The following is a 26,917-nucleotide window of genomic DNA, read 5'->3' as shown; positions in this document are numbered from 1 at the left end:
ATTTGTTTATACCCAATAACTTTAAAGGGTCAGAATGGACAAAAGAAATACCAGATCAATCTAAAGAGTCATTCAGGACCTATCCACGTGCTGCTTATAAATAAAGAGTCCAATTCGTCTAAGCCTGTGGTTTTTCCTGTCCCCCCACCTGATGACCTCACACAACCCTCCTCTCAGCCCTCCACTCCAGTGACTCCACAGAAATCCAACACAGCAACTCAGAATCTGCCTGAGCAACATGCCTCTGAAAGAAGCCAAAATCTTCAACAAACACCAGCCACAGACTTATCATCAGGTGGGTCTAAAGCCTTTGTTCTAAAAAGTCAGAAGGGAGACTATGAATACCATATTAAACAAGTTGGTGAGATTTTTTGAATTTGTCAGCTCTGGTTACTCACTTGATTACCAAACCCAGGAGGCAAAATGGTAAGCTTAATAAGTATTTCGTGTTTCCTGCATGCCCAGCACTGGGACAGGTATTATGAGAATTTAAAAACAGATCCTGCCTTTAATTATACTACTACAGATTTGTTTCTTAGGTAACATAGACATAGAATCTGATTGTTTATTCAGACACATACAATTGAATGCAGTATAATATGCCTACGACTGTGTACGATTATAAACAGTGACCAAGGATAAGATAGTTAATGGGCCTAAGCATGCAGTTTTCCTTAGGATTCACGTTTGGAATTAATTGAAATTAGTTCATTTTCCCCCATTTTCATTATTTACATATGTCAAGGTTTTTTGTTTTTGTTTTTTTATGAGAGGTTTACTTTGTAGGACTCGTTTGCTCTCTTAGTCATTCTAGGATGAATGACTGAAATGTGTTCTAATTACCTTTAAGAAAAATCAGACTGGTGTACAGTATAGTGGTGCTTGCCTCCTTTCTTCATATCCCTTATTGTTATACTTTTTATTTGGAAAGCTTAGTTTTATACAGTTGAAAAAAGGTCTCAACTTTAATTTTGGGAATCTTGCCTTCCAGGTTGTTTAATCTGAAATGAAAATAACTAAAACTCTAAAAACTGGGCATCAGGAATAGGATAAACATCTAAACTATAAAAATTTCCTTGGGCACTCAATTTTTTCCATGGTTACGTGTCTAGGTATTTAGCAACTCCTTACTGATTCCAAATAAAAGGCCCATGGCAGGTATTCTCTCAATGGTTGCCGAAAGAATGACTTACTTAGTCATGCCAGTCTAGATGCAATAATGCAGATCATTAAGAACTACATTGTGTACAATCCCATGTTTATTTTTACCTTTGGCATTTGTCTCAGTGGAATGTGGTGTAAGTCTTACTACTCTGGGAGTTCACAGTAGTTAAGAATGAGGCTATAAAGATCTAACTGGACATAGTATTTTTCAGCTTCTTGTCCTTCTTTCCTTCCTCCGTTAACTATTTCTATACTTTCAGGTATAGAATGAGGGTGCACCGTGGAAGTGTATTCCTTAAGAAGCTTATGATCTAATTATAATCTAATGGGGAATGTATAAAGACAGACAAGTTTTATGTGGTTTAACTTAGACACAATTAGTACACTGGCCTCCACAAAGCATTAAAAAATTTCTGTATATAGCTTAGTATTTGGAAATAGTAGAGAGAATAATTTGGGGTCAGATTAGAGAAAACCTTAAATATCAGACTGAGTTGGGACTTTAGCCCATAAGCCAATGAGGATTTGTGAGCAGGGAAGTAGCATACTTAGAACTGTACACTGGTGAGCTCAGGAAACACAGGGAAGATGCTTTTGGGAAGCAGAAGGATTAGAGGCAATGGAGACTGGAGATCTGATGTCTGCAGTTATGCAACCAGGAGAGAACATTAAAGCTAAAATGGGTGGTAACAAGATTGGAAAGAGAAGGATTTGAGAAATACTGTTTAAAGTATGAAATAACTTTGATATGTGAGATCTGGAGATAAATTTAACAGGAGGAATGGAAAGTTGAAGTTTTAAGGTTGCGTGGCTAGGAGATTATACCACTGACTTTGTAAAACCAAGGAGTTGGTTTTGGGAGAATGATGAGTCCTTTGATCTACATCTTGAGTTTGGACATTTAAAAGTAATGCCAAGCATGGGGTGCCTGGGTAGCTCAGTGGGTTAAAGCCTCTGCCTTCAGCTCAGGTCATGATCTCAGGGTCCTGGGATCGAGCCCCACATTGGGCTCTCTGTTCAGCAGGGGGCCTGTTTCCCCCTCTTTTTGCCTGCCTCTCTGCCTACTTGTGGTCTCTGTCAAATAGATAAATAAAATCTTAAAAAAAAAAAAAAGTAATGCCAAGCAGAGTTGGTGTTCATGAAAAAGGCATCTTTCCAAAAAGTTCTATTATTTTTAACAATGTGTTGTTAATCAAGCTGCTGTTTAAATTGTTTAAATATATGCTGTTATATATATCCTGCATTTAAATATAACTACCTTTTACTATTAAAATATATAAACAGAAATGTAACAAAACTTTATCACATTTCTGTTTCCAGCAGGAACTATTAGTGGAGATATCATTGATGAGTTAATGTCTTCTGATGGTAAGTAGTTTAAAATTTTACTAACTACTTTACATATCAATGCTTTTCTAGAATTTATGTGGCCTAAGATTTAAAAGAAATGCAGAACCTGTATTTTTTAACTGCTTAACATACTATGATGATTTATGAAAAATCTCCCACTGAACAGTAAATTGTAGGCATCCTTCAGAATTTTAATTTTTCTGCATTTTGAGAAAAAAGGGCCTATAAGGGGATACTTATAACGATCACGGACTAAATTTCTACAGTTAGCACACTAGCCCTTTACACATCTGGAAAATTTGGCCAAGAAGAGTAAAATAATATATCGGTAATCTCAAAACCCAGTTTTGTAAATACCCAACTAGGGCTAACTTCAAGCTACCAATGTGAAATACCTGAACTATGACTAACATTAACAATTGTCATCTAATCTGAAATAATTTTTTTTAAGGATTTTATTTATTTATTTGACAGATAGAGATCATAAGTAGGCAGACAGGCAGGCAGAGAGGTGGAAGCAGGCTCCCTGCTGAGCAGAGTCTGATGCGAGGCTCAATCCCAGGACCCTGGGTCATGACCTGAGCCGAAGGCAGAGGCTTTAACCCACTGACCCACCCAGGTGCCCCAAATCTGAAATAATTTTTAAAAAATCCTAAAAATACAAAAATTTTTTTTGTAATTACTTTAATAGCTCTTTTAGCTTCACCTTTCTGTAAGTTCTTGGATTCAGTCCTGGTTCCTAACAAAGCCAAACCTAGGAAGTTGCAAGTGCTAAATAACAAATGGTACAGTAGCCATTTGAGATTAAACATTTCTGTAGGAATAGAACATCAGCAAATTTATTAAGTCCAGTTCCTACTTCTGTTTACAAAGTAGTAACTTATTTAGCAGATCAGAGGACAGTGTTTGACCGATTTTTTTTTTAAAGATTTTATTTATTTGAGAGAGAGAATGAGCATGAATGGGGGAGAGGCAAAGAGAGAGGCAGAAGCAGACTCCCCAGTGATGAGCAGGGAGCTGGATGCAGGGCTGGATCTCAGGACCCTAGGATCATGACCTGAGCTGAAGGCAGATGCTTAACCCACTGAGCCACCTAGACACCCTGACCAATGTTTTTAAAGCACATATTTTAATGTGACAAGTTCAACCAACACAAATTTTCTCTTTTTCTCATGCTATACTATACATACCCATGCATAAATTATCTTTAAATGAGAATCTTTCAAAATACACACTAGATACAAGTCATTAACTTCATTATGACTTTTTCTATTATATACTGTAAAATATTCTTATATTTAATTTAATTTGGATAGATGTACTTGAGAGTATTTTGTTAAACATAATTAGTTGTATGTAAAAACTGTGTTTAACACTGAATTTGTTTTGCTTGCAGTGTTTCCTCTCTTACGGCTTTCTCCTACCCCAGCAGATGACTACAACTTTAATTTAGATGATAATGAAGGAGTCTGTGATCTGTTTGATGTCCAGATACTAAATTATTAGATTCCATGGAAACTTGGGACTGTTATCTACCTCTAACTGTAACATTTTAGACTTCTTAATAACCTAAGTATTTAAAATAATGAATGTAACATCTTTTTAGTTCACTGATTCTGAAGTGTTCTCTAATATTTTCTTTTTTTACTTCACAAAACTTCAACCATAAAAACAAAGGGCTCTTTCAACCATAAAACAAAGGCTTTTTTCAGGGGAAAAGGTGATTTAATACCCACAAATCCCTTCCATCCTCACGTAATTAGATTCTGGGATTTCAGCTTTTCTTCTAATTCTGAATCCTTCTCATTTTTCCTCTTATGAGAGGAAAGTTAAAATAGACTTAAGGCCATTGAAAACAAAAAAAGTTGGCCAAAGGCTCATCACTTGTTTGTCTTGTATTTTTTTACTGCCACGAAACTGTCCATATTTTTGTGTGTCCTCCAATCCAAACACACATTCACTGCCACTTATAAAGTGAAGGATGTAAAGTAGGATTATATTAACTGTTTCAGTGAACAGATTTTGTGAAGTGCCTTCTGTTTTAGCACTTTAAGTTTATCACATTTTGTTGACTTCTGACATTCCACTTTCCTAGATTATAGGAAAGATCTGTTTTATGTAGTTTGTTTTAAAAATGTGCCAATGCCTGTACATTAACAAGATTTTTAAAAATAAAACTGTATGAAACATTTAATTTATTGGTCTTTTTGGGGTATTTGATGTATCTCCAGTGTATTACAACTGAGCCATTAATCTTGTCGCTTCATCAACATTAACTGGTTCGTTTTCATGACACTGCTGAGGAATCTGAAGGGAAAAAAATATTGTATTTTAAAATGTAGATAACAGTAGTGAACAAAAATGACTTGTATATAATTATTATCTGACTTAATTTCTTCTAGTCATAGGAAGTAAAACAATAAATGCTCATATTCAGACTCAATGTTTTAGTCTGAATATGACTCAATATGCTGTATATACTACAAGGTCAAGGATAGCAGAGAGCCAAATACTAAAAACTGCATTCAACTTACTGGCTTTAAATAGTTAGGAGTTTAACTTATTAACAATAACAAAAGGAACTGATTTCTACTCACCAGCTGTTTCTGCAAAGGTTCAAGGGAAAGGCCTTTTGAGAAATGTGCAAGTTCCTTTTGTATATCTACAAAAGCTTTATTCACTCTGGTAACTTTTTCATTATTCACAATGTTTATCTTTTAAAAAAGAAAAAAGGCATTAATTTACCATCTTATAACCATTAATGATAAAATATATCCAACTTTACTTTAACCTTGTTAAACCTAAAAATTCAACAATCCTACTCATTTGTGGGGAAAATTCACATAAAAATTCTCATGGTTTTATTGGGAAATTTTAGACAAAAGGTTGTGTTTTTAAAAATAAGAATTATGTGGTCATACCTCATATGTAGAATTGGTATAAGCATACTAAAATACATGACCACAGTCCTTCTAGGCAATGGTACCATCATCTCTCATTGTAAAACGAGAAACCTGATCAGATCAAATGACTTACTCTCCTTGAACACTCCACCTCTGAATCCTTCCTTGACCTTTTTGCTTTATTGGAAGTCCCTTCCGGTCTTGTGAGGATATACTCCCTTGCAGCACTCCTCCCTTAAATCTAAGAGGAGGAGTCATATTCTTGTTCTTCACTGCTGTTCCCAAACCATTTCTCCTTTAAAACTCAGCTCTTCAATTTCAGGGTTCTTTTTCACTACCTACCTCAGCCATCCACTCACATGGATTACTTCTGGCTGCATCATTACTTGTAACTGCACCATATCCTGTTTCTCTAGTTCACTTAGTTTGCTAACATTAACAAGTCTTACTGAAACTGTCCCCCACCAATGTCACTATTTTTCACATTTTCATATCCTTTTTCCTTTAGCCACCAGAGATTCCATGACCATTATTTGATCAATCCCTTCTTTATACTCTCTTAACTTTCCTTCTCTTCTCTCCCTTAATCAAACCTGTGTGGCACCCTAGTTAAATTCGACTGACAGCTTTTTCTGAGCCTAAAACTGAGGAAATCGTGACTGACTGGCTGGCTTCACGACCACAAACTTTAATTTACCACTTATACAGTACCTGGCAATCTTACAACCTCCACTTAGGAAGTTAGGCCACTTTCTGGGAAAACTATTAGATTATTTCTCCAACCAACCTGCCTATCCAGATTTCCCTCTTAGATTTCTCCATTAGCATACATAAAGCTTCTAGTACTTCTATTCAAACAAAATGATCTCCTGTCAAATACACCAAGTTTTCCCCTAGCTTGGGATCTTTGTATTTGCTTTTCTCTGCCTAGAATATGCTGCTCCCAACACTTAAAAGAACTTTAGATTACTTGCTCCTTATCATCTGGATCTTGGCTTCAATGTCAACCTGTATCATATCACCTAACTTTATTTTCTTTATAGCATTTACTAAGTCATATAAATGCTTGATCAAAAAGCGTAATTTAGATAGTTCATGAAAACTGAAAGATGAAATGTTACATTTCTACCACTATTATGACAACTACTAGGCCCTAGAGAGCTGACTCCACCTACTACTTAAACTTGAAAACATTTCTTTCAAGAATTTTCTTAAAGAATCTACTTAATCTCGATGAAATTTCCCATTTCCCAAATATTTTGAAAAAACAAAATAAAACAAAACACAAAAAAGAAAACTCCTTTCTTTTCAAATTTTGCATTTTAAGAAAGAAAATATCTCTTATTTTATAGGTTTTTGTTTGAGTTGTAGATATCTTCAGGGAGGTAAGAATCACTGAGGAGAAAAAGAAGGAGTGCTGACCAGCAATTTCTGTCTTGCTTCCGTTAAGAGGTTCTTGAATATATTTGAGTTCAGAGATAAGAACTGTTTCCCATACCATGGTTTTTGATCATTTCTATGCTCTGATAAAGCTTTTAAAACTTATTTTGATAATCTTAAAAAAAAAACAAAAACAGAAACTGTTCTTTGGAGCCTCATGCATTTGCAATTAAAGTGCCTTATTTTTTTTTCATACATCCACATCAAGAAAGGGAGGTAATTTTTTTTCATTTTTTTAAAATAAATGTTTAAAATCATCTTTCCTTTATGAGAAAGGCTAAGAACCTGTTTTAAATAATAGCATTCAGTTTTCCAGTGGCTTTATAACTATGCTTTGCTTGTAAACAATAAAGTCAGAGTGCTTAGCTGATACTTACCTTCTTAAGGTTAGTGGTAACTGGTTTTGCTTTGTTTTTAGACTTAAAGTTTTTTTGGCTGGCTATATGAAATACATTCCTGGACTTCTGCCCTCTTAGTTTGTTCTTAGCCATTGTCTAGGTAAAAAAAGAAAAGGAGCTCAATTAAGTTGCCCACATATGAACTATAAATCAACTTAAGTTTTTATAGTAAAGATACCAATTGAGTCTAAGAAACTCCATTTTATTCCTGATTATTTTTAAAGTTCCTGTATGTATTAAATTATTTCCATGTCTTTCATCACTGCTAGATTTTCTGCTGTTTGAGTGCAGAGTACGTATCTAATTCTTTTATCTCTAATACCTGGCCCATAGGAAGTACCACGTTAATTTCTGCTGGCTGAATTTATTAATACTATCAACACAATCACTTTCTCAGCTCTTTGCAGCATCTGACAATGTTAACTATCACCATCCATCCTGCTAGTTGACATACTACTTTACCATTCTGGTTCCTATCATCCTGCTTTAGGATGGACTCCTGTCTGCTTTCTCCTTTTTCACTCCTTTTCACTAGCCTCACTTTCTCTCCTATGTACACTTCTTCAAAATGAGTCCTTAATCCTGACTTCCTACCTTAAATTACTTTCACAACTTCCATATCACCTTTACGTGAATGGCTCTTGTCTTGAAACTTCACATACTTTCTTTGCTCTGTAGCTAAACACGCACTGAGTCTGTAAGTCCTACCTCAAAAACATGTCTTAAATCTGCTTTAACAATGCATATGAGGAAAATTTTTAAAAAATACTAAGATCTGTTGAGCTTATAATATGTGCATAACCACTATGTGAACATTTTATATGCTTTAACTAATTTACTCTGCACAACATTTTGTGGGGTGTACTATTATACCCATTTTACAAATAAAACTGATGCAAGGAGGTTAATTTGCCCAACGTCACACTGTCATTAATCAAGAAGTGACAGGATTCAAAGCCAGGAAGACTAGATCCAGAGTTAAAATTATGTGATATGGCTTCTCATGTATAAATAAACATCATGCAGTACTGACTAGTTCAGGACTGGATTACTGCTATGGTCCCTAGGTCTATTTGGTTAGACCACAGACTGGCAAACTATACCAATGGACCAAATTAGTCAGGCACCTGTCTCTAAGTAAAGTTGTAGTAAAACACAGCCATGTCCATTTGATTATGTATTGTCTGTGGCTACCTCCCTGCTACAACTGTGGTCCACAAAGCCCAATATTTATTTATTTATTTAACGAACATCTGGCCCATTCAGAAAGACTGCCAACCCCTGGCTTAAGTCAAGTGCATTCAAGTCTATGCCTTGTGCTATGTGATGAACCTTCCCAGTATTAAAAAACTCTAACAATGCATTAGGGGCAGGGTGGTTTGTCCTGGTATATTATTGCTGGAACCCCAAACCTAAGATAAATATGTCAAAGGTAACCTGCCGCCTCTCTGCACACACCCATCCCAGTCTACTAACTGCTCTCCAAAGATACTTCGCATATTCCTCCTTTCTTTCCTTTGCTCAACTTGTATCTCTCCACTGAAATGTATATCCTCCTTCAATGTCTAGCTTCAGTAAACTACTCAGAGACAACAATGCTTACAAACACCAATGGTACTCCTACCTAAAACAAACAAACATGAGCACAGTAGGAAATTCATGATTACTACACAGGAATTAGAAAATACACATCATATCCCTGCAATCAGATAATCTAAAATCCTTCCAACAGTAGCCCAAATCCCATCACTTATGTAGTATTCATTAATAATGATTTAGAATGTGCCAAGTGTGGTATAAAAGTGAGATATACAAAAAGTGATATATATACATGTATGTGATACAAACACAGACACATGATACGTCTTGCTAGAGGAAGCATACCATTGGGACACAAGAGGGAGAAGTCCACCAGAGCTGGGGACTTGAGAAAGGTTCGTGGAGAAGAGAATAGCTTGGAGGCCTGCGGCAATATTGAAATTCTCTGAGACCAACGTGAAAACTGGGTTGACAAGAGATACAACGAAAAACTGGTACCCTGACAAGGGCTTAAGGCTCAAAAGGCACCAGGGTTTCAGGCCTGGGCCAGCAAGCCCGCTGCCCACAAGGATTGCTTGAGGCAGACCGCGACCGAGCCCAGCCTTCGGGCCTCACTGACACAAGACCCACCAGTCCTGTCCCGAGCCCCGAAAACTACACTCCAGTCTGCCAGACAGTTCACTAACCTCTCACCTTACCTTCAATATCCTCGTGCAACAACTCACGCTCCGGGTGACGCCATCTACACCCGCAAGATCTTCCGGAAGTTCCGGGGAGGAAAGGAGCCAGTCAAAATTCTTCCCACAGGCCGTAGTTCCGCCCACCGGACGGAGTCCCACCCACAGAGCTCGGACCTGACTACACGAAGCCCCGCCCACCAAGCGTATTTCCGCTCACAAGCGGGTTCCCACCCTCGTAACGTAGCCCCGCCCACAGGGCTGACTCTCTAAAGTATCTTTTAAACATAGGGAAGCCCTTCTCCTCCCCGCCTAGGACGAAGTTCCACCCACCATGGGAAAACCCGCCCCAAGAGCATCCCTTACTTTAGGCAGGATTGAGGACCAAAACTGGGCTCCGGCGAGCTAAGGGCGTTGGAGATGCGGCCAAGTCTGGACGTCCCGGGTAGGTAGGTATGTGTACAGAAAGCACTGAGGCGTTTCTGAGGTTCAGAGCCGAGAAGTCCGTCATCCAGTGGGCCCTCAGCCGCAGATTCCCGGCTGGATCTGCCCACGCTCCCAGGAGGTGGCGCTGCGCGCCTCTGGTTGGCGTCGGGGCAGTCCAAGGCGTGCAGAGAACCTTGTGTCTGGGAGTGATGGGGATCTATCATGTCCGCAGAGAACGTTTGTAATGAACGAGAAGATGGAATGCTTTCCCCTTTTCCTTCAGAAAGAGTATTGCTAACAGTACAGCACAGGCACAAGAAAATATAAAAAGAAAACAAGTGTCAGGGAACGTTGAGAAACTTTTTTTTTTGCCTTCTGGTTGTGAGTTTGTATTTAAGACATTTTGAGTTTTACTAGAAAATTGACTCAATTCTACCAAGAGGAGTTCTACATTAAAGTAACAGTTTTCATGCATTTCTGAACTTATTTTGATGAGTTCATAGGAAAAGCCAGATTTTAAACAAATGTAGAAGTATTTACATATATCCGTTTATTATAAGAATTTAGCCTACATTTTAAGTATCAAAATAAGGCCATAATACCACTCCCATTTTCAAGGAAGATACTACTAAGGCTCATATTTGAAGCCGCTGGCTGGCGTCTACAAAACTAGTAGTGGACAAAACCAAACTAGGATCTGTGCGGGTTGGCCCTGGGTCAAATTTTCTTTCCTCCAAATCAGCCCCTGGCCTGCTTATAGGAAGATGAGGCACTTTTACAGTAAATCGTGTAATTGTGTTTATGTCTATCACAAAAAAGTAGGGCATATATTGAGGAAAGAGTAACAATTACCTGGCAATGTATGTTTATTCAAATTTTGTATTCTAAGAGTGACTTTTTAAAAACACCTTAAAATGCTGGTATAAAATGCCCATAATGTTTCGGGGCAAAACCAAAATAAAGCCAAAGCTACAGAAAATCATCGTCAGATCATTTTACTAGGCCTGAGTCATCCACAAATATTGAAGCAAATAAGGCGGGTAGAAGTATGGTTCCTTGAATGTGAAGTTATTGATGTATATATGGAAGACAAAGAAATAGATGGAATAACATTATAGTATTCACAAAAATTTATGGGCCTTTATTTTTTTTAATTTTTAAATGGTTAAATAAAGACACATACACCAAAGAAATAGCATGGTTATATAGGCAAATGCAGAGGTATTATCTGAAGTGTGAGTGAGGCGTCATAGATTTCTGGTTTACCTTTCTCACCAACCAGTAGTGTGATTATGACAAAGTTACTTTATTCTCTGTGCTTCCCTTTCCCATATGTACGTGACCATTCAGAGGATATGTCCACTCCAGAGAACATCCATTTTTTTTCTGCTCAGAATCCTTTCTGGGAACGATTCTTCTCCCATTAAGTGGTCCTGGTTGAGCTGATAATTAGAGTCCTCCTCTAAAGATTTTTCAACTAGAGCTGGTAAAGAATGCTATCTCCTGCATTTAGTGTCTTTGTATTGGGATGATGTGAAATTAAGGCTGCTATTAGCCATCTTCTCCAGCAACTTGCAGAAGACCTGTCTGCAGTGGGAGAGAATGAGGGCAACTTATAAAAGAAAACAGACCTGAACAATAGAATGCTGGGCCCTGATGATGTCATTTGAGTCTTTAGATTCAGCCATAGATGGAAGAAAGATCTATCCTTAGACTTCTCAGTTACCTAAGCAAAAACATTGTTTTATTGGCTTAAATTGTCTTGAGTTAATTTTTAAAAAATCATTTGTACGTGAAAGAGTCTTTACTCCTCTCCAACCTACTTCATAGGAGTGTTGTGCAGAGTTCATAAAATACAAAGCATGAGAGCATAAGATATTACTAGGACAAAAGAAAGGTTTGCATTAATTTTCCAAATGTCATTTACTTATGAACCAAATAAATCATATATAAAGAAAAAATAACTTCAAGTTTTCTAATCTTTAAAAATACATGCAAATACATTTCCAGTTTTTCTAACAACCTTAAAGATCAATTAAATCATAATAGAGAAAATATTTTTGAGAAACCATAGTTTTCCTGTTGACACTCAGCATTGCAGAGTTCTGTATACAGATCTGGTCCTCAAAGAACTGTCTTGAAAGCAGTTCAACAAGTAAACAGGGATAGTTAGGGAGAAGAGAAAAATGAGAGCACACATAAATAATTGCAAACCATTCATAACAAATCTCATAGCCCTTTATTGGAATAAAACCAGGCTTGCATAAATGGTACTTTATGATAAACTTATTTCACTGATTCAACTTTATTCTCCCCACTGCTCAGTTTCATTCAGTTTGACACTTTAAAAAATATGTCTATTTTGTAGAATGTTTCATAACTGAGAGTTTTTCCTGTCTCCTCATGATTTGATTTGGGATATACTTTTGGGAAAGGAGGTAGACAGAATATAAATAATATTTATATTAGTACAGGTTCATGGGTTGCTATTTTATTCAATGGATTACAGCCTTTTCTTATCATAATTTATTTGATGTTCACATTGCTCGAGATTTGGCCCATGAGTGCTCCTTCACATATATCACTTTGACTCGTCCCCATCCTTCTTTGACCACCTTCTTACTTTTTGGCACAGCAAAGCACTCCAGGTTCATTTGGACCTATACATCCCACGTCCCAGAATTAGCCATTTCTCCACGGAGCCCTGGTTCCTTTTAGTGCTTAATAATATTTAGAAGCCAAGCTCTGAAATGTTGCTACTTCTAGGCCTCGGCGGGTAGATCTATGCAACATATGCATGTTTATATACTATTTGCCTGTCTAACTCTCTGTACACGTTCACACACCTCACCAACTGTATTTATTTCTACATGTAAAACCATGAGTTTATGTTAGTATCTCCAATTTGAACTGAATACTATAGGATTTATTTTTGTTTCCTACCTTTTCATATTTGTAATTTATTTCTCCATCAGTGAGAAACCTGGCTCCCTACATATAGTATTCTATGTATATTATTCTAAATATAGGTACTAATCCCTCATTTGATTTATGCTCCTGTTAGTAACCAATCTTCTTTCACTGTTGCCCCCTCTCCCACCCCAGCTTCACGAAAGTGACCCCTCAGCCCCACTGGGCTCACACCATCCATTGTGTCATCCACTCTGGCTGCTGCTACCTGCAGAGATAGTGTTCTTACCCTGCTTGGGCTCTGACTTTCCCTAAGATGCTGCCATCTCCCCTCCCTTATTAAGACCTGATGTCTTTTAGACTTAATTTTGAGGGAAGGAGGGAAGGCTGTGATGAAGGAAGGAAAGAAGGGAGGAGGGAAGAAGGAAAGACGGAAGAAGGGAGGGAGGGAAGGAAGGAAGAAAGGAAAAGTGAAAGAGGGAAAGAAGAAGAGGAAAAAAAGCAGATAGCAAAGTTTGCGGTTTTATTCTATAGAAAATAAAGGACTCCCCTTCCCTACACACACACACACACACACACACACACACACACATACACAGTATGGCTTTTTATAGGGAGCTAATTTAATTGGCAGCATGAAAGTAGTTTGGAAGAAGGAATGGTGGCAGTGAGGGGGCAGGGGTTCAGGAAATAAATAACAGAGAGCCTGGGATGCCAGTGCACCTGATATGACTCCCCTGAGTATCAGTGCATGAAGAACAGTCCATAAAAATAATATGCATTTTGCCTTGCTGCATAGATTCTTTGTGGGCCAAGGAAATAGTAAAGCTACCTTCCAGTGAATCTGCATTTCTTGTGAGGGGCCAATTAGATCATGAAAATTTTCATGGTTGATTATGGAAATAGGGATTATTTTTCCCTCTAACCCCTCAGTGACAGAAGCATTTAATTTTAGACTAAGAATAAACATATCTGTAACACAGTCTGTATAAGAAAGTGGAACAGAACAGGCAGGACCCTCCACCTTTCTAAGTAGGTCAAATTCCTGAAAATATCTGGACGGTTAGAATCAAGAAATGAAAAGAGATCATTAACCCTTTGGGAGGAAGAAAAAATGACTCCCTTCTGCAGGTTATTATAAAGCTGCAGGAGGAAAATCACAGGCTTTAGTGTTTTACTATGTATTTTCTATAATTCAAACAGCATATTACTTGTATGCATGTTTGTCCCTTGATTTTCCATGTACTCTTCAAGGGCCAGTTTTTATTTATTTATTTATTTTTAAGATTTTATTTATTTGTTTGACAGAGAGTGAGACAGGGAGAGAGGGAACACAAGCAGGGGTAGTGGGAGAGGGAGAAGTAGGCTTCCTGCTGAGCAGGGAGCCTGACATGGACCTGGGTCCAGGCCGAAGGCAGACGCCTAACAACTGAGACACCCACACGCCCCTCTGGGGCCAGCTTATTACTCAGTCACCAATCCCATGTAGTATTTTGTATTTCCAATGCATGGGAGGAATGGTATAAACATTTGCTAAATGAAATAAAATTCCCTGAAGTGTAAAAAAGCAAGCAAGGTATTGTAGCCAATATACTAGAAATGACTTTAAAGCTCTATCACCTTTACCATGACTAAAAATACCCAGAAGAACACTTCTTTTTATCTTCTTGTAGCACTGTTCCTCAGGAATGCTAGGTGCTCAACAAATGTGTTTTAAATTAATTGAACAGATTTTTATCCAGAGTAATCTCCTGGCCAAGTGCCTAGAAACCCTGAAACTAAACTAATTATAGTCATAAAGGAGGGCTTGTATATGAAATATTCGAAGGTTAAGAATGTTCAAATACATAGTGCAAAGGCAATAAAAAATATTCAAAGGGTACATGAAGTCCTTTCACATTTTTTATGATGCTTGGTTAAAATCCAAGTAATGGTTAAAAACAGCAGGAATTGTGGCATATTTAGCAAGTACATGTTTAAAACTCAGAAAATTGGCAAAGGTAAAGAAGGCAGTGTGCTGTTTAATTACAATTTGACACTCCGAATTTCGACAGTATTTAAAAGTAAAAAGTGAAAGGATGCTGTGCTTTGTAATTACCAAGTTTAGTTGATAATGCAAACACTCAAGCTGTCTAAAGCTCAAGAATAATTTTGTTTTTCAGTTGAAATTGTAATGTTCAGAGTCTGTGAAGACTAAAGTCAATAGTTTTTTACTTTTTTCTTTGTGTTTTATAGCAACCCTGATGTGCTGAAATCCTACTAAGAATTACATGGACATCTATATTTTAACAAGCAAGAAATACTGAGGACTTAAAGTTCTCACAAACATTTGGCTCCTTAAAAACTTGATTTTCTTTTGGATTAGAAAAGTCATGGAGGGTCATTGTAGAAATGGAAAATTCAGAAAAGTGTAAAGAAGAAAACAAAAAAACCCAGCAATGATTACATCCTGATTTTACTCTCCATCACCTTCCTCTCATTTGAATTATTGGAATAGCTTTCTAATTGGTTCCCCTGTTTAATCTCTATGTGAACCCAGTGGCCAGAGGAATCCTGCCAAAATGTTAATCAAATCATGTCATTCCTCAGCTCAAAATCCCCATAGTTCCCCACGTCATTCAGAATAAAGACTAGAGTGCTCACTATAGCCTTTGAAGCCATATGTGACCTCCCCTTGCCGCCACTGCTTTCTTCCTGTTCTGTAATCCATGCCAGGTGTGTTCCTCCTTCTGGACCATTCTGCCTTGAGCACTCTCCTCCTAAATATCTACCAGGCTCCTTTCTCATGTTTTTCAGACCTTGACTCGATGTCTTCTCAGTGGGGGCTTCTATAAAGTGACTACTTCTATAAAGTTCCAAGTCCTCCTACATTCCTTCTCTGCTATCCCACTATTGCCCCATACGATAATATATTTATTCATTTTGTTTCTTATCTGTCTCCTCCTGCTAGAATGTAAGCTTCATACAGGTAGAGCCTTCTATCTGGTTTTGTATGTTTGCTGCTATATTAGTTCTCTCATACATAACAAGTCACCACAAAATTCAGTCACAGCAACAATCCTTGGTTACTATCTCATAATTTTAGTGTGTATGGAATTTGGGAGGGGTTTGGCTTGATGGTTCTGGCTCAGGGTCTTTCCTGAGGTTCAGTTGGGTGTTGGCTGGGACTGCAGTCATCTGACGGCTTGACTGGGTCTGAGGGATCTACTTGCAAGGCAACTCACTCATGTGGCTATAGGTTGGTGCTGATTAGTGCCGGGATTCCTGATATCCTCTCCAGGAGACCTCTCCATAGGGCTATTTGGGTATTCTTACAATGTGGAAGCTGGCTACCATCAGGCTGAGTGATCCAAGAGAGCAAGTGGGAAACTGCAATGTCTTTTATGATTTAGACTCAGAAACCATACACTATGACTTCCACTCTGTTTTATTTTCATATATGCCCTTCCTATTCATTCATTCATTCATTTTAGGCAGGGAGGGGCAGAGGCAGAGAGAATCTTAAGCAGACACCATGCTAAGTGCAGAGCCTGACTTGAGGCTCAATCTCATGACCCTGAGATCAGGACCCTTCGCTCATGACCTGAACTGAAACCAAGAGTCAGACGCTTAACCAACTGCACCACCCAGGTACCTCAAAACTGCCTAGTATCTAAAGGTAATCTCATAAATATTTTGAACAATGAATAAGTTCTATCACTCAGATTTTCAAAAATATATTTCTTTGCAGCTTTTTTCCTAAGCAATTATGCTGTGTTGTTTATTAAAAATTGGAATTTCTTTCCAGGTAAAAATTTATAATCTGTAAATATAAGCATATATACTTTTTAATAAGTACATTGAAAATATATTTGTGTCTTTCTAAAATTATGTATTTTTGATATATAATAAGTTACTTCAACTCTCTTATCATTGACATTCTGTTATAAATACATTGTGATAAACATATTTGTACATAAACCTTTGAGAGGATCTCCTAATATTTTCTTGGGGAGCCTACCTAGGAATAAAACCTAAGGTTATAAACACTTAAAATTCTTGATTTAAATTACCAAATTGTTTTCAGAAAGACCATGTATTTTACAATTCTACCAACAGTGTATGAGCATGCCAAATTCACCACATCCTTATTGAGATGGAGTCTTGCTACTTTTTAAGAAGCTGAAATTTTGAATAGGAAGAAATAACATGAAGGCCTTTTGAAAATTACTCATCTTTGGAATCTTGTTTCACATTTATAGTTTAATTTTCTGTTTTTTCCTTTGTCATATCAACTGGTTGTTTAGGGGTTAAAATAGACAAAATTTGGAGGGGAAGGGAAAAAAAGAAAAGCAAGAATCAGTATGACTATTAAGTTTTGACTTGCACAGTTGGATGGATGGTGGTGCCATTTAATACGACAGAGAGAAAACTCTGGGAAGGAAACTGGGATGGGGAGGAAAGAATTGATTCCATTTCAGACACCTTAAATTGCAGCAGTTGGATGCAGTTCAGTGTATCTAACACTATGCTGCCCAATACAGTAGCCACTCACCACGTGACTATCAGTCACTTGTAATGGGCTAGCCTGAACTGAGATATTCTGTAAGAGTGAAATACACATCAGATTTACAAGACTTAGTAAGACAAAGGATGTGAAAGATGTAATTGTGTTAGCTAAGTTGCAACTAGGAGACAAAAATCATGCAACAATTTTTTAAAGATGTATTTATTTATTTGAGAGAGAGATAGAATGAGAGAGAGAGAGAGAGCATGAGATCGGGGAGGGTCAGAGGGAGAAACAGACTCCCCACTGAGCAGGGAGCCCAATGTGGACTTGATCCTGGGACTCCAGGATCATGACCTGAGCCAAAGGCAGTTGTTTCCCAGATGCCCCACATACAATAATTTTTAACAGGAAATGTTGACATAAGGAATTAACTATACCAAGGAATAAGATGTAAGAGAACTATAAAGAATATCCATAGGCTAAGGGGGAGTTTCCAAGGAAGGACAAACTTGGAAGTTGCCCTCCCCTCCAAGGTTGGGATTCAGATTACTGGAGACGTGTGGTAGTAGCCCACTGGATGGATGGCAGAGCAGTTCATGGGGTGTCCCAGGCCAGAGCTGTCCATAGCTGCCAGGCAAGTAGAAGACACCCCTCTGGGGTTCAGTGGGCCAAGTCTGACATGTAAAGGTGCAGAGGGACTCAGGATTGGGAACTATGTCTCTGCAGGGTGATATGTGACCTAGAGGGCAGTGTCTGTGTCAGAAGCACCATGGTGCAGGCTGCCTGGGGCTGGTGGGCAGGTGTGCAGAGGATTGAGGCATCTCCTTGCCAACAGGGTGGCAGGAGAGCTGAGATGTGTGGTGTTTGCTTCAGGAATTCTGAGGAGAGGGTTCTGGGTTGGGGCTGGGACTGTGAATTTGCTGAGGGACTGCACAGTCTTGGCATGAGACTGGGTCACTGTGCCCCTGCATGTCCACCCACACCTCTCTCTGTCAGAAGCCAGTAGGAGCAAGAAGAAAACAAAAATGCAGTACACATGAACCAGGAAAACAGTCCCTTTCTGTGATGTCCCTCTACTGAAAAAAGGTGAGCATTGTGCTTGCTGCAAAGAAGACATTCTCAGAGCTCTGTTATCACAAAGCAGGGAACGTATGGTGAATTTAGAGCTGAGAGAGAATGCATTGATAACTGGCAAAGTCATCAATATTTTTTATATTGATTCATGTTAAAACAGTATTATTTTGGATATATGGGGTTAAATAAGATAAATCATTAAAACATATTTTACTTATTAAAATGTATTTTTAATGTAACTGATTGAAAATTTAAAGTTATATATATGGCTTGCATTTGTGACTCATGTTAATTTCTCTGGCACAGTGTTGGAATAGATTTCTAAATTAGGTAGATGATGTCCATGGACAGTGGAAGTACCTAGGATGACAGTACAGAGGGAAGGTCCCAAACCCCTACAATTTAAAGGTTGGTATGATGGTTAATGCTATGTCTCAACATAACATTAACTGGGCTGGGCCACAGGATGCTCAGATATTTGATCAACCATTTTCCTGGATATTTCTGTGAGGGTGTTTTTTGAAAGAAATTAGCCTTTAAACCAGTAGGCCGAGTAGAGCAGATTGCGCTCCTTAATGTGGGTGGGCCTTACTCAATCAGTTGAAGGTCTGAATAGAGTGAAAAGGCTAACCCTCTCCTGAGTTAAGCAGAATCCCTCCTGGGACATTAGCTTTTTAGCTTTTAGCTTTTTCCTGCCTTCAGACCTGAACTGAAACATTGGCTCTTCCAGGTTCTTGAGCCTGTCCGCCTTCAGACTGGTGCTACTGCATTGGCTCTTCTGAGTTTTCAGCTTGCCAGCTCATCCTGTAAATCTCAGGACTTGTCAGTCTCCATAACTGTGTGAGCCAATCCCTTACACAAAATCTCTTTAAAACACACACACACACACACACACACACACACACACACACACATGCAATGTGTGGTTCTGTTTTTCTGGAGAAACGTTACTAATACAGTTGGGTATAGAAGAACCCAAGGAACGAACACCAGACAGTACAGGTGGGCAGCAAATGGGAGCTATGTGTATGTTCAGGGAGGGATTTTACCTCTAAAAAGAGGAAATTCTAGAATATATTAGTATGCTGATGGTAATGATCAAGAGGAAGAGGAGTTTGTCACATAGGTTATAAAGGATATAATGGTACATGTTTCGTGGGAGTGGAAAGTTTTGCTAGGTAGCACTAGTGCATCAAATCTTTGTGGTAAAACGGTGGTATTCAGCAGAGAACTTCTTGGAGCAGGGAATCTACCAAACTTTGCTCGATGGTGAGATAGATGAGGATTTGGGTATTGCTCTTGAGAGAACACACTGTCCTTCCCTAGAGGACAGAAGAGGGTAGGTAAACCATATAAGTGCTGATGACAGAATGCCTGTTAGCACCCCTCATTCTATCCGTCATTATATTTCAAACAGTTGACAGCAATAGAGTGAAACTGACTTCTTTCCAAATTAGCCATTCCAAGCTAATAACAATTAATTAAATTCTTTAATGGTTGAATTATTTTGCCCGGACTATCTAGACTTTTCAACACTCATCAAATGTCTATACAAATTTGCTTCCTTTTAAACAATCTTAGCTTTCTCCTTTTCTCTTTCCTGCTTTATCTACTTTTATAATATGCTCAAATAAGATATGAAACACTATAAAATAAGGTGTGATAAATTCCTGTTAGAAGACTGTATGAGATTAAACAAAAGAACAAAAATGTAGAAGGTAGGGTTTTGGCAATGTATGCTCTTGTCTGACAATACAGGACAAAATATTTGGCTCCAGTTTCTGGAAGTTATTATCTGGAAAGTGACTCCAGAGGTGATTCACTGAAGCTACCTTTTCAATTCTGGTCTGAGTATTCCCATCTTGACATGAAACCTGGGTCACTTGGGCAAGTCCCTTTAGCCCCTTTAGGAGATTGCCTTACACAATCCTAACCTTAGAATAACCTTAGGATAACCTTAGGAATGGGACATTAAAGAAATCAAAACCCCCACATAGTATCAGCTCCATAAAACCAACACTCTCCAAAGATATCAAATGATAAGACATTCCTGTGGTTAATAAGTCCCAGCTGTGCAAATCACAGGACTTGAATGAAAGAAATGGGCACAGAGTTGAACACCTTGGACTTGGGACTCTGCAAATTGGGGCTATGTCCCCAAACGTGTGCCCTGCCTCTCTAGGTAACTGAGAAACTTTGTTCATCTCAGTTTACTGCTCAGAAAAGCCACATGATAATAGCCACTTGGGTTCACAATAAGTTTCTAGAAAGAATCCTTGAAAAAACATGCATCTCAGAGGAATAGTCTGTATATATTTATATGTGCCCTAATAGAACAATATTAATTCATACTTTGGTATTTCCTCAATATGTTACCATCCTTAATGAAATATTTTTATGGCTAGAGTTATCATTTACAAGTGCTGCTTGTAACATACAGTGATCACTGAAGAAGTGATCTGACTTAAGCATGTTTTATTGCAAAGATACTTGAACTGGATCTAATTGAATCAAGAGTGAAGTGGAAATTATGTCCTCATGTTTGGTCAGGAATCTTGGGTTCTCTGGTCAATGTTAATCTTCCTCTACGTGTTTATACTTCATGGTTATGAACCTGGAGACAAAGTTCTTTGTTAAGGAGAAAACCCATACCTAGTTATAAAAGGTTATTTAGCAAGCTAATGGGTCATTAATTGGAGGAAGTACAAGGTTTCCGTCACCCCAGATTTTTTTTTTGAAAAATGTAAAACCTACAAAAAAAAAAGTAAGAGTCGTAACATGAGAACATCATTCAGCAAGATTCACCAGTTATCGACTGAGGCATCTGAGAGTCAGTCTCAGACAGGAAGGTACCTCAACCCTATTGCTTTGACATTCATCTCCTAAAGTATTGCCCGTACCATCACCACAGCTATGAAAATTAACATCAATTCAATAATATCACCTATATGTGGTCTGTGTTTACAATTCTTTACCTGTCCCCAATGCAGGGATTGTGTCTTTCTTTCCAACCTAGGACCCAGTTGAGGGTAACACATTACATTTGGTTGTGACATGTATTTTGTCTCTTAATCCCAGGCTGAATGAATATCCTAATCCCTAATAGCATTTCACCTAGAAGTTTTAGCACTCGTTACTGATCCTTACCTGAACTAGATATTACACCAGCCTTGCAAAAATGATGGTTTTATAATTCTACCACTTTATTTGTATTTAGTAGCTTGCATTCTCTCATAAAGAAGCATTTTCTCCCTCTTTCAGTATCACTGTGGACTCACGGATATTTTGGGGAATGGAAGTCACGGTCTATTACGATTATTACTCTTTTTGATGGCCAAATTGTCCCAAATTTGGCAGTGGACCTCCTACCTGCTACCTCCTCTGTGTGTGTGTGTGTGTGTGTGTGTGTGTGTGTGTGTGTGTGTGTGTGTGTTTGTGTGTTTTACATGACTTCATTAGTATTTTGTGAGTTTATTTTGCTAATTTTTAAAAAAGATTTTATTTATGTCTTTGACAGAGACCCAGTGAGAGAAGGAACTTAAGCAGGGGGAGTGGGGGAGGGAGAAGCAGGCTTCCTGCCGAACAGGGAGCCCGATGCAGTGTTCCATCCTAGGACCCTGGGATCATGACCTGAGCCGAAGGCAGAGGCTTTAACCTACTGAGCTACCCAAGTGCCCCTATTTGCCAATTTTTTTTTAAAAAAGCTATTTATTAGAGTAATTTTTTGGGTTCACAACAAAATTGAGAGGAAGGTACAGACAGTTCCCATAAAATCTCCAACATGCTTAGCCTCCTTTATTATCAACTTGTTCCTCAAGAGGCTATATTTATTACAAATGATGAACTTAAATCCTTATCACCCACAATTCCTAGTGTACCTTAGGGTTCACTCTTGGTGTTTCATATCCTGTGGGTTTGGACAAATGTATAATGACATGTATGAATCAGTGTAATATCATATGGAGTATTTTTTTTTTAGAAAAGGAGCGGGCATGGTGAGGAGCAGAAGGAGAGAGAGAGAGAGAGGGAGAGAGAATCTTAAGCAGGTGTCATGCCCAGCACAGAGCCTGACGCAGGGCTCCATCTCACATCCCTGAGATCATGACCTGAGCTGAAATCCAGCGTTGGACACTTAACCGACTGAGCCACCCAGGTGCTCCTCATGCAGAATATTTTTACTGCCCTAAAATTCTTCTGTGTTGTCTACTCAGCACCACCTGCCCCACTCTTGGCAACCCCTGATCTTTGTACTGTCTCCATAGTTTTGCCATTTTCAGTATAACATATAGTTGGGATCATACAGTACGTAGTCTTTTCAGATTGGCTTTTCTTTCATTTACCAGTATGACATTGAAGTTTTTCTATGTCTTTTCATGGCTTGATAGCTTATTTCTTATTACTGCTAAATAATATCTAGTTGTCTGGATGCACTATAGTTTAATTATCCATTCACCTACTGAAGGACATCTTGGTTGCTTTCAAGTTTTGGCAATTAAAAATAAAGCTGCTATAATCATCCATGTGCAGATTTTTATGTGGCTTTTATGTGCAGATTTTTATAACTTTTCACTTGGATAAATACTGAGTACTGTGATAGCTGGATCGTATGGTAGGAGTATGTTTAGTTTTGTAAGAAATTGCCAAACTGTCTTCTAAAGTGGCTGCACCATTCTGCATTCCCATGATGAATGAATGGAAGTTCCTGTACTTCCACAGCCTTGCCGACATTTGGTGTTGCCAGTGTTCTGGATTTTCACCATTCTCATAGGTATGTAGTAGTATCTCATTATTGTCCTAATTTGTATTTTCCTGATGACATATGATGTGGAGCATCTTTCATGTGCTTATTTGCAATATGTATATCTTCTTTGGTAAGATGTCTGTTAAGATCTTTGGAACATTTTTTCATCAGGTTGTTGTCTTATTGTTGAGTTTTCAAGAATTTTTGTGTATTTTGGAGCATAGTACTTTAATATATGTTTGCCTATAAATATATACATATATGTATTTTGTCTTTTGTAGTGAAAGTGAAATATAGGTAAAACTTTGAAAGTTTGGCCACTATTATGCCAGCATAAATGAACCCAATTGTGCCAGAGAATATGAAGGAGAAAGCTTGTGCTTTCCCTTAGGTAGAGGAGGAGCATAAATTTTATTGTACTTATGGCTGTATAAAAATTTTTTCCCATTGCATTCTAACCTCATTAAGATTTATAGAAGCAGAAGGAAGTGCAGGCTGCACTATGGGCTATTTAGGTCAGGTCTAAAGAAGAATTATTCAAATTGATCTTTATTTAGTGGTCCCTAAACAGTACAGTGGTTACCAAAAGAGGTACCCTCCTGGGACTTGCAATTACCACATTAAGCAGCTGCTGTGTGGATGGCGAGAGAAAGTGGGTGATGATCATTGAAGAGCCACTCTTACATCTCTTATGGAAGGCTCATCTGACCATGGAGAAGTTCTTTGCATTAGTCTGTCCATAAATAACACTGCACAGTTCAGTCTGAAATTTCAAATTGACCCCACTCAAACCCTTCTGCAGCTGGAACAGTAATTATAATCCTGGCAGGTCTCAGAGTTCTCTTTGTTTTTCACTCTGAGCCCAGAACACCCACTACTCTAGGACAGAAATTCAAGGCTGTGGTGTCAGTTCAGCTCTGCTTTCAGCCGTAGGACAGCAAGCCTACCATGCATCCAAGACAAGAGAGAATGAACACCCTCCTCTCAGTGGGGGCACAAGGGCAGCAGAACTTCTGGACCAATAATCAATAATCAGGTTGGTACCCTCACTCCTCAAGCCACAGCCTGCAGAGTGAGAGTCAGGAGGGAACAGGATGAATGGGCAGGGGAGCCAGGCTGGGGAAGGGAAGGGACATCCGACCCTTTTTAGTAGGAACTCTCGGGACCTATAGCTGCTTGACCAGGGCAGGTTACTTAGCTTCTCTTAAGCCTTTGGGGCAATTATAATATCTTCCTCAAAGGAATGTTGAGGATCTAATGGCAAAATGTGGGTAAATGTCTTGGTTCAGACACTGGCCTATGAATAACAACTAAATTATTTCTGTGGCTATTGCCATCGTCATTATTGTGTTGTACTTGTAACCACCACCACCGCCACCATCAACGACCTTGTCTCCACGAGCAGCCCTGCCTCCCAGCCTGACAGCTTCATTCATTCCCGGGATAGCCCTCTAAGCGACACTTTCCCGGGGTGACTACTTCTCAGGAGGCAGAAAATCACCTCTGGAAACCCTTCTCTCTTTCTTTGCCTCCTCCCACCCTTCCCCTCTGCCTCTCTATCAAGCCCACTCTCGTTCTCTGGAGTTCAAACTCTTGCCCCTGGACCTGGCTCCGCGCCACCGCCCCGGGTCGCCCTCAGACATGCGGCCGCCTTTCTGCACGCCGCTGCCCCCTGGCGGACGAGGTCGTTAGCGCCCTGGCCCCGGGGTTTCAGCGCTCGGTTTCTGCCAGGCGGCGGCGGGAGGACCCTCCCTAGGCTCGCCACCGCCTCCGCCAGCTCGCGCGCTTGCCCCGCTCGCTCCCTCCTCTCGCTGCCCTGCCACATCTTCCTCTGCCTCCCACCCGAGGGACCATGTCGCGGCTCAGCTGGGGATACGGCGAGCACAACGGTGAGCGCCTTCTGCAGGTCGGAGGGAGGGCTTTGCTCGGGGGGCGGCTGTGGGGGACGGAACACACACTGCTGATCCCGCACTTGCGAGAAACTTTTTGGTTCCTCTTTAAATTGGGCAGCTTTCCCCAGAGCTGAATGCAGGAAGTGGAGGGAAGGCTTAGTCTTGTGTAGACAGGAAAAGCGTCTTTTGGCGGGTGTTGATGGTGGGGGTGAGAGTTGGCTTGCGTTAGCCCCGTGAAGATTCCCCAGACCCCGAAATCTTCGTTACACGTCCATTCACTTTCCTTTGAAAAGCCGAGCACTTTCCCTAGTAACTACTTGTCAGTTAAAGGCACGGAGATTAGAAGTCTGATGACACACTTTAATGAATTGAGGACAAGTTCGCTTTCAGTTTTTTCATTATTCACCTAGAGGAAACAAATCATGCAAAACATTTGAAGCTATACTTAAGAAATTTTAATAATTGAATTGCAACCCTGAAGATTGAAGATGCCTTTTTGGCAACCAAAATACTGCAATTTTCTTAAAACTGTTACTATAAAATATTGCCATGGCAATTTGGTACTGTTAGCTTTAGGAAGACTTAGGTTCTTTCTGAAAAAATGAAGTTATACTTCAGGCTACTTCTTCACCCTTTCTCCCTCTCCCACGCTCTCTTTGCAGAGACAGAGGATTATTCAAATTTTAGCATGTTGGTGAACATGTATTTATTGATGGGAGTGACAGTTATAATAAGATGTATACTTTTTTTCTTCTATATACTAAGTCATCAAAATAACCATTATTTGAGGGGCGCCTGGGTGACTCACTGGGTTAAGCCTTCAGCTCAGGTCCTGATCTCAGGGTCCTGGGATTGAGCCCCCGCATTGGGTTCTCTGCTCAGCAGGGAGCCTGAAGCCCTATCCCCCTGCCTACTTGTGATCTCTCCCTCTCTGTCAAATAAATAAATAAAATCTTAAAAAAATTATTTGAAATAACTGCAAGGTGACACCAAGAGAGCCTGATAGTGAATCACTGTCAAAATTAGATCTGTGAATAATAATAATAATAATGCTTCCTTGGATTAACATGTATATTATTGAACAGTACCATACAGTCAGATTTTATAGAAAGTTTATTTTCACAAAGGAACAGAAAAGTTTCATTTGTCATTGTAGCCTTTTTGAAGTTATGGTTGACTTGCCAGTTTAAAAATGGCAGCAGGTGAAATTTAGAACTTTAATAATAAAAGGTATAATTTAGGTGAATTTCTTTTTGACTAAAACTATAATTATAATCTCATACTTTTGCTACTTTCCAATTTATGTTTGGGGGAAAAAACACAAAACAAATTTCTTTTAATTTCCCTCTCTGCTGGAATGATTTTAATTTTTGTTATTTAATAGTTACTGGGTATCGACAGTGCCCTCACTATAATTAGGAAGAAAAAGGGTATTTTCAATTAATGAGCACTGATCACTCTTTAATATGTTTATATGTTAGAAAACACTGGCTCCAATGGAGCTCGTCTTCAGAAATTCAAAAAATTTATCTCTGAAAAGCCACTACCAACGAGTGATTTTATATTTCTGCTAAGACTTATAGGGCATTTCCTGCTTTTAGATGCAATAGCTTTCTGAGGACCATGCCTGTAAGTAGATCAACTGTGGCAAAATCCTACTGGAAAGATGTTGAACCTGACTGGGCAAGTTTGGTTGCTTGTTTTCTGTTTACACTGACAGAAGCAGTGAATGAGCAGATGAAAGGAAACTTAAACTGGGTACAGTAGCAATGATAAAACGGAACACCTTGAGTTGAGGCATTGGGAAGAGGGGACCACCTTTGCCCAAAACTTACAAGTTCTTGCACTAACCTGTGATAGTTTTATTGGTTCAGGTTAGGGAATGTGACCCTTACTGAAAACTACATGTCTCTA

General features: G+C 38.9%; 3 protein-coding genes across 5 annotated transcripts in view; 2 read left to right on the top strand and 1 right to left on the bottom strand.

The window, feature by feature from the left end:
* E2F5 (E2F transcription factor 5) overlaps window positions 1–4,706 on the top strand; it is a gene marked incomplete at both ends in the record, with an annotated part of 28,775 nt that extends 24,069 nt beyond the window's left edge. Inside the window, 3 exons of one of the 2 annotated variants that reach the window (XM_080800155.1) lie at window positions 28–295; window positions 2,485–2,532; window positions 3,911–4,706. In XM_080800155.1, coding sequence (XP_080656281.1) covers window positions 28–295; window positions 2,485–2,532; window positions 3,911–4,020 — 426 coding nt within the window. The remainder of the gene's footprint in view (window positions 1–27; window positions 296–2,484; window positions 2,533–3,910) is intronic. The other variant, XM_080800156.1, reaches the window with a different exon arrangement.
* Window positions 3,190–9,593, bottom strand: RBIS (ribosomal biogenesis factor). Its single transcript, XM_080800159.1, has 4 exons — window positions 9,493–9,593; window positions 7,235–7,351; window positions 5,112–5,228; window positions 3,190–4,821 (listed from the first exon to the last, which is right to left on the bottom strand). Exons 2-4 carry the CDS (start codon window positions 7,346–7,348, stop codon window positions 4,750–4,752), a joined length of 303 nt encoding a protein of 100 aa, XP_080656285.1. The 5' UTR covers window positions 7,349–7,351; window positions 9,493–9,593; the 3' UTR covers window positions 3,190–4,749.
* Window positions 9,594–24,844: 15,251 nt separating this feature from the next.
* The window catches only part of CA13 (carbonic anhydrase 13), a 32,645-nt gene continuing 30,572 nt past the window's right edge, over window positions 24,845–26,917 (top strand). Inside the window, exon 1 of one of the 2 annotated variants that reach the window (XM_080802273.1) lies at window positions 24,845–25,000. In XM_080802273.1, the coding sequence (XP_080658399.1) occupies window positions 24,964–25,000 (37 nt within the window). In that variant the 5' untranslated portion in view covers window positions 24,845–24,963. The remainder of the gene's footprint in view (window positions 25,001–26,917) is intronic. The other variant, XM_080802274.1, reaches the window with a different exon arrangement.

The sequence above is a fragment of the Martes martes genome (assembly GCF_963455335.1).
Source record: "Martes martes genome assembly, chromosome: 4".
Classification (NCBI taxonomy): Eukaryota; Metazoa; Chordata; class Mammalia; order Carnivora; family Mustelidae; genus Martes; species Martes martes.
Note: the sequence above shows the minus strand (reverse complement) of the source record. Positions and strands in the feature narration are given on the sequence as shown.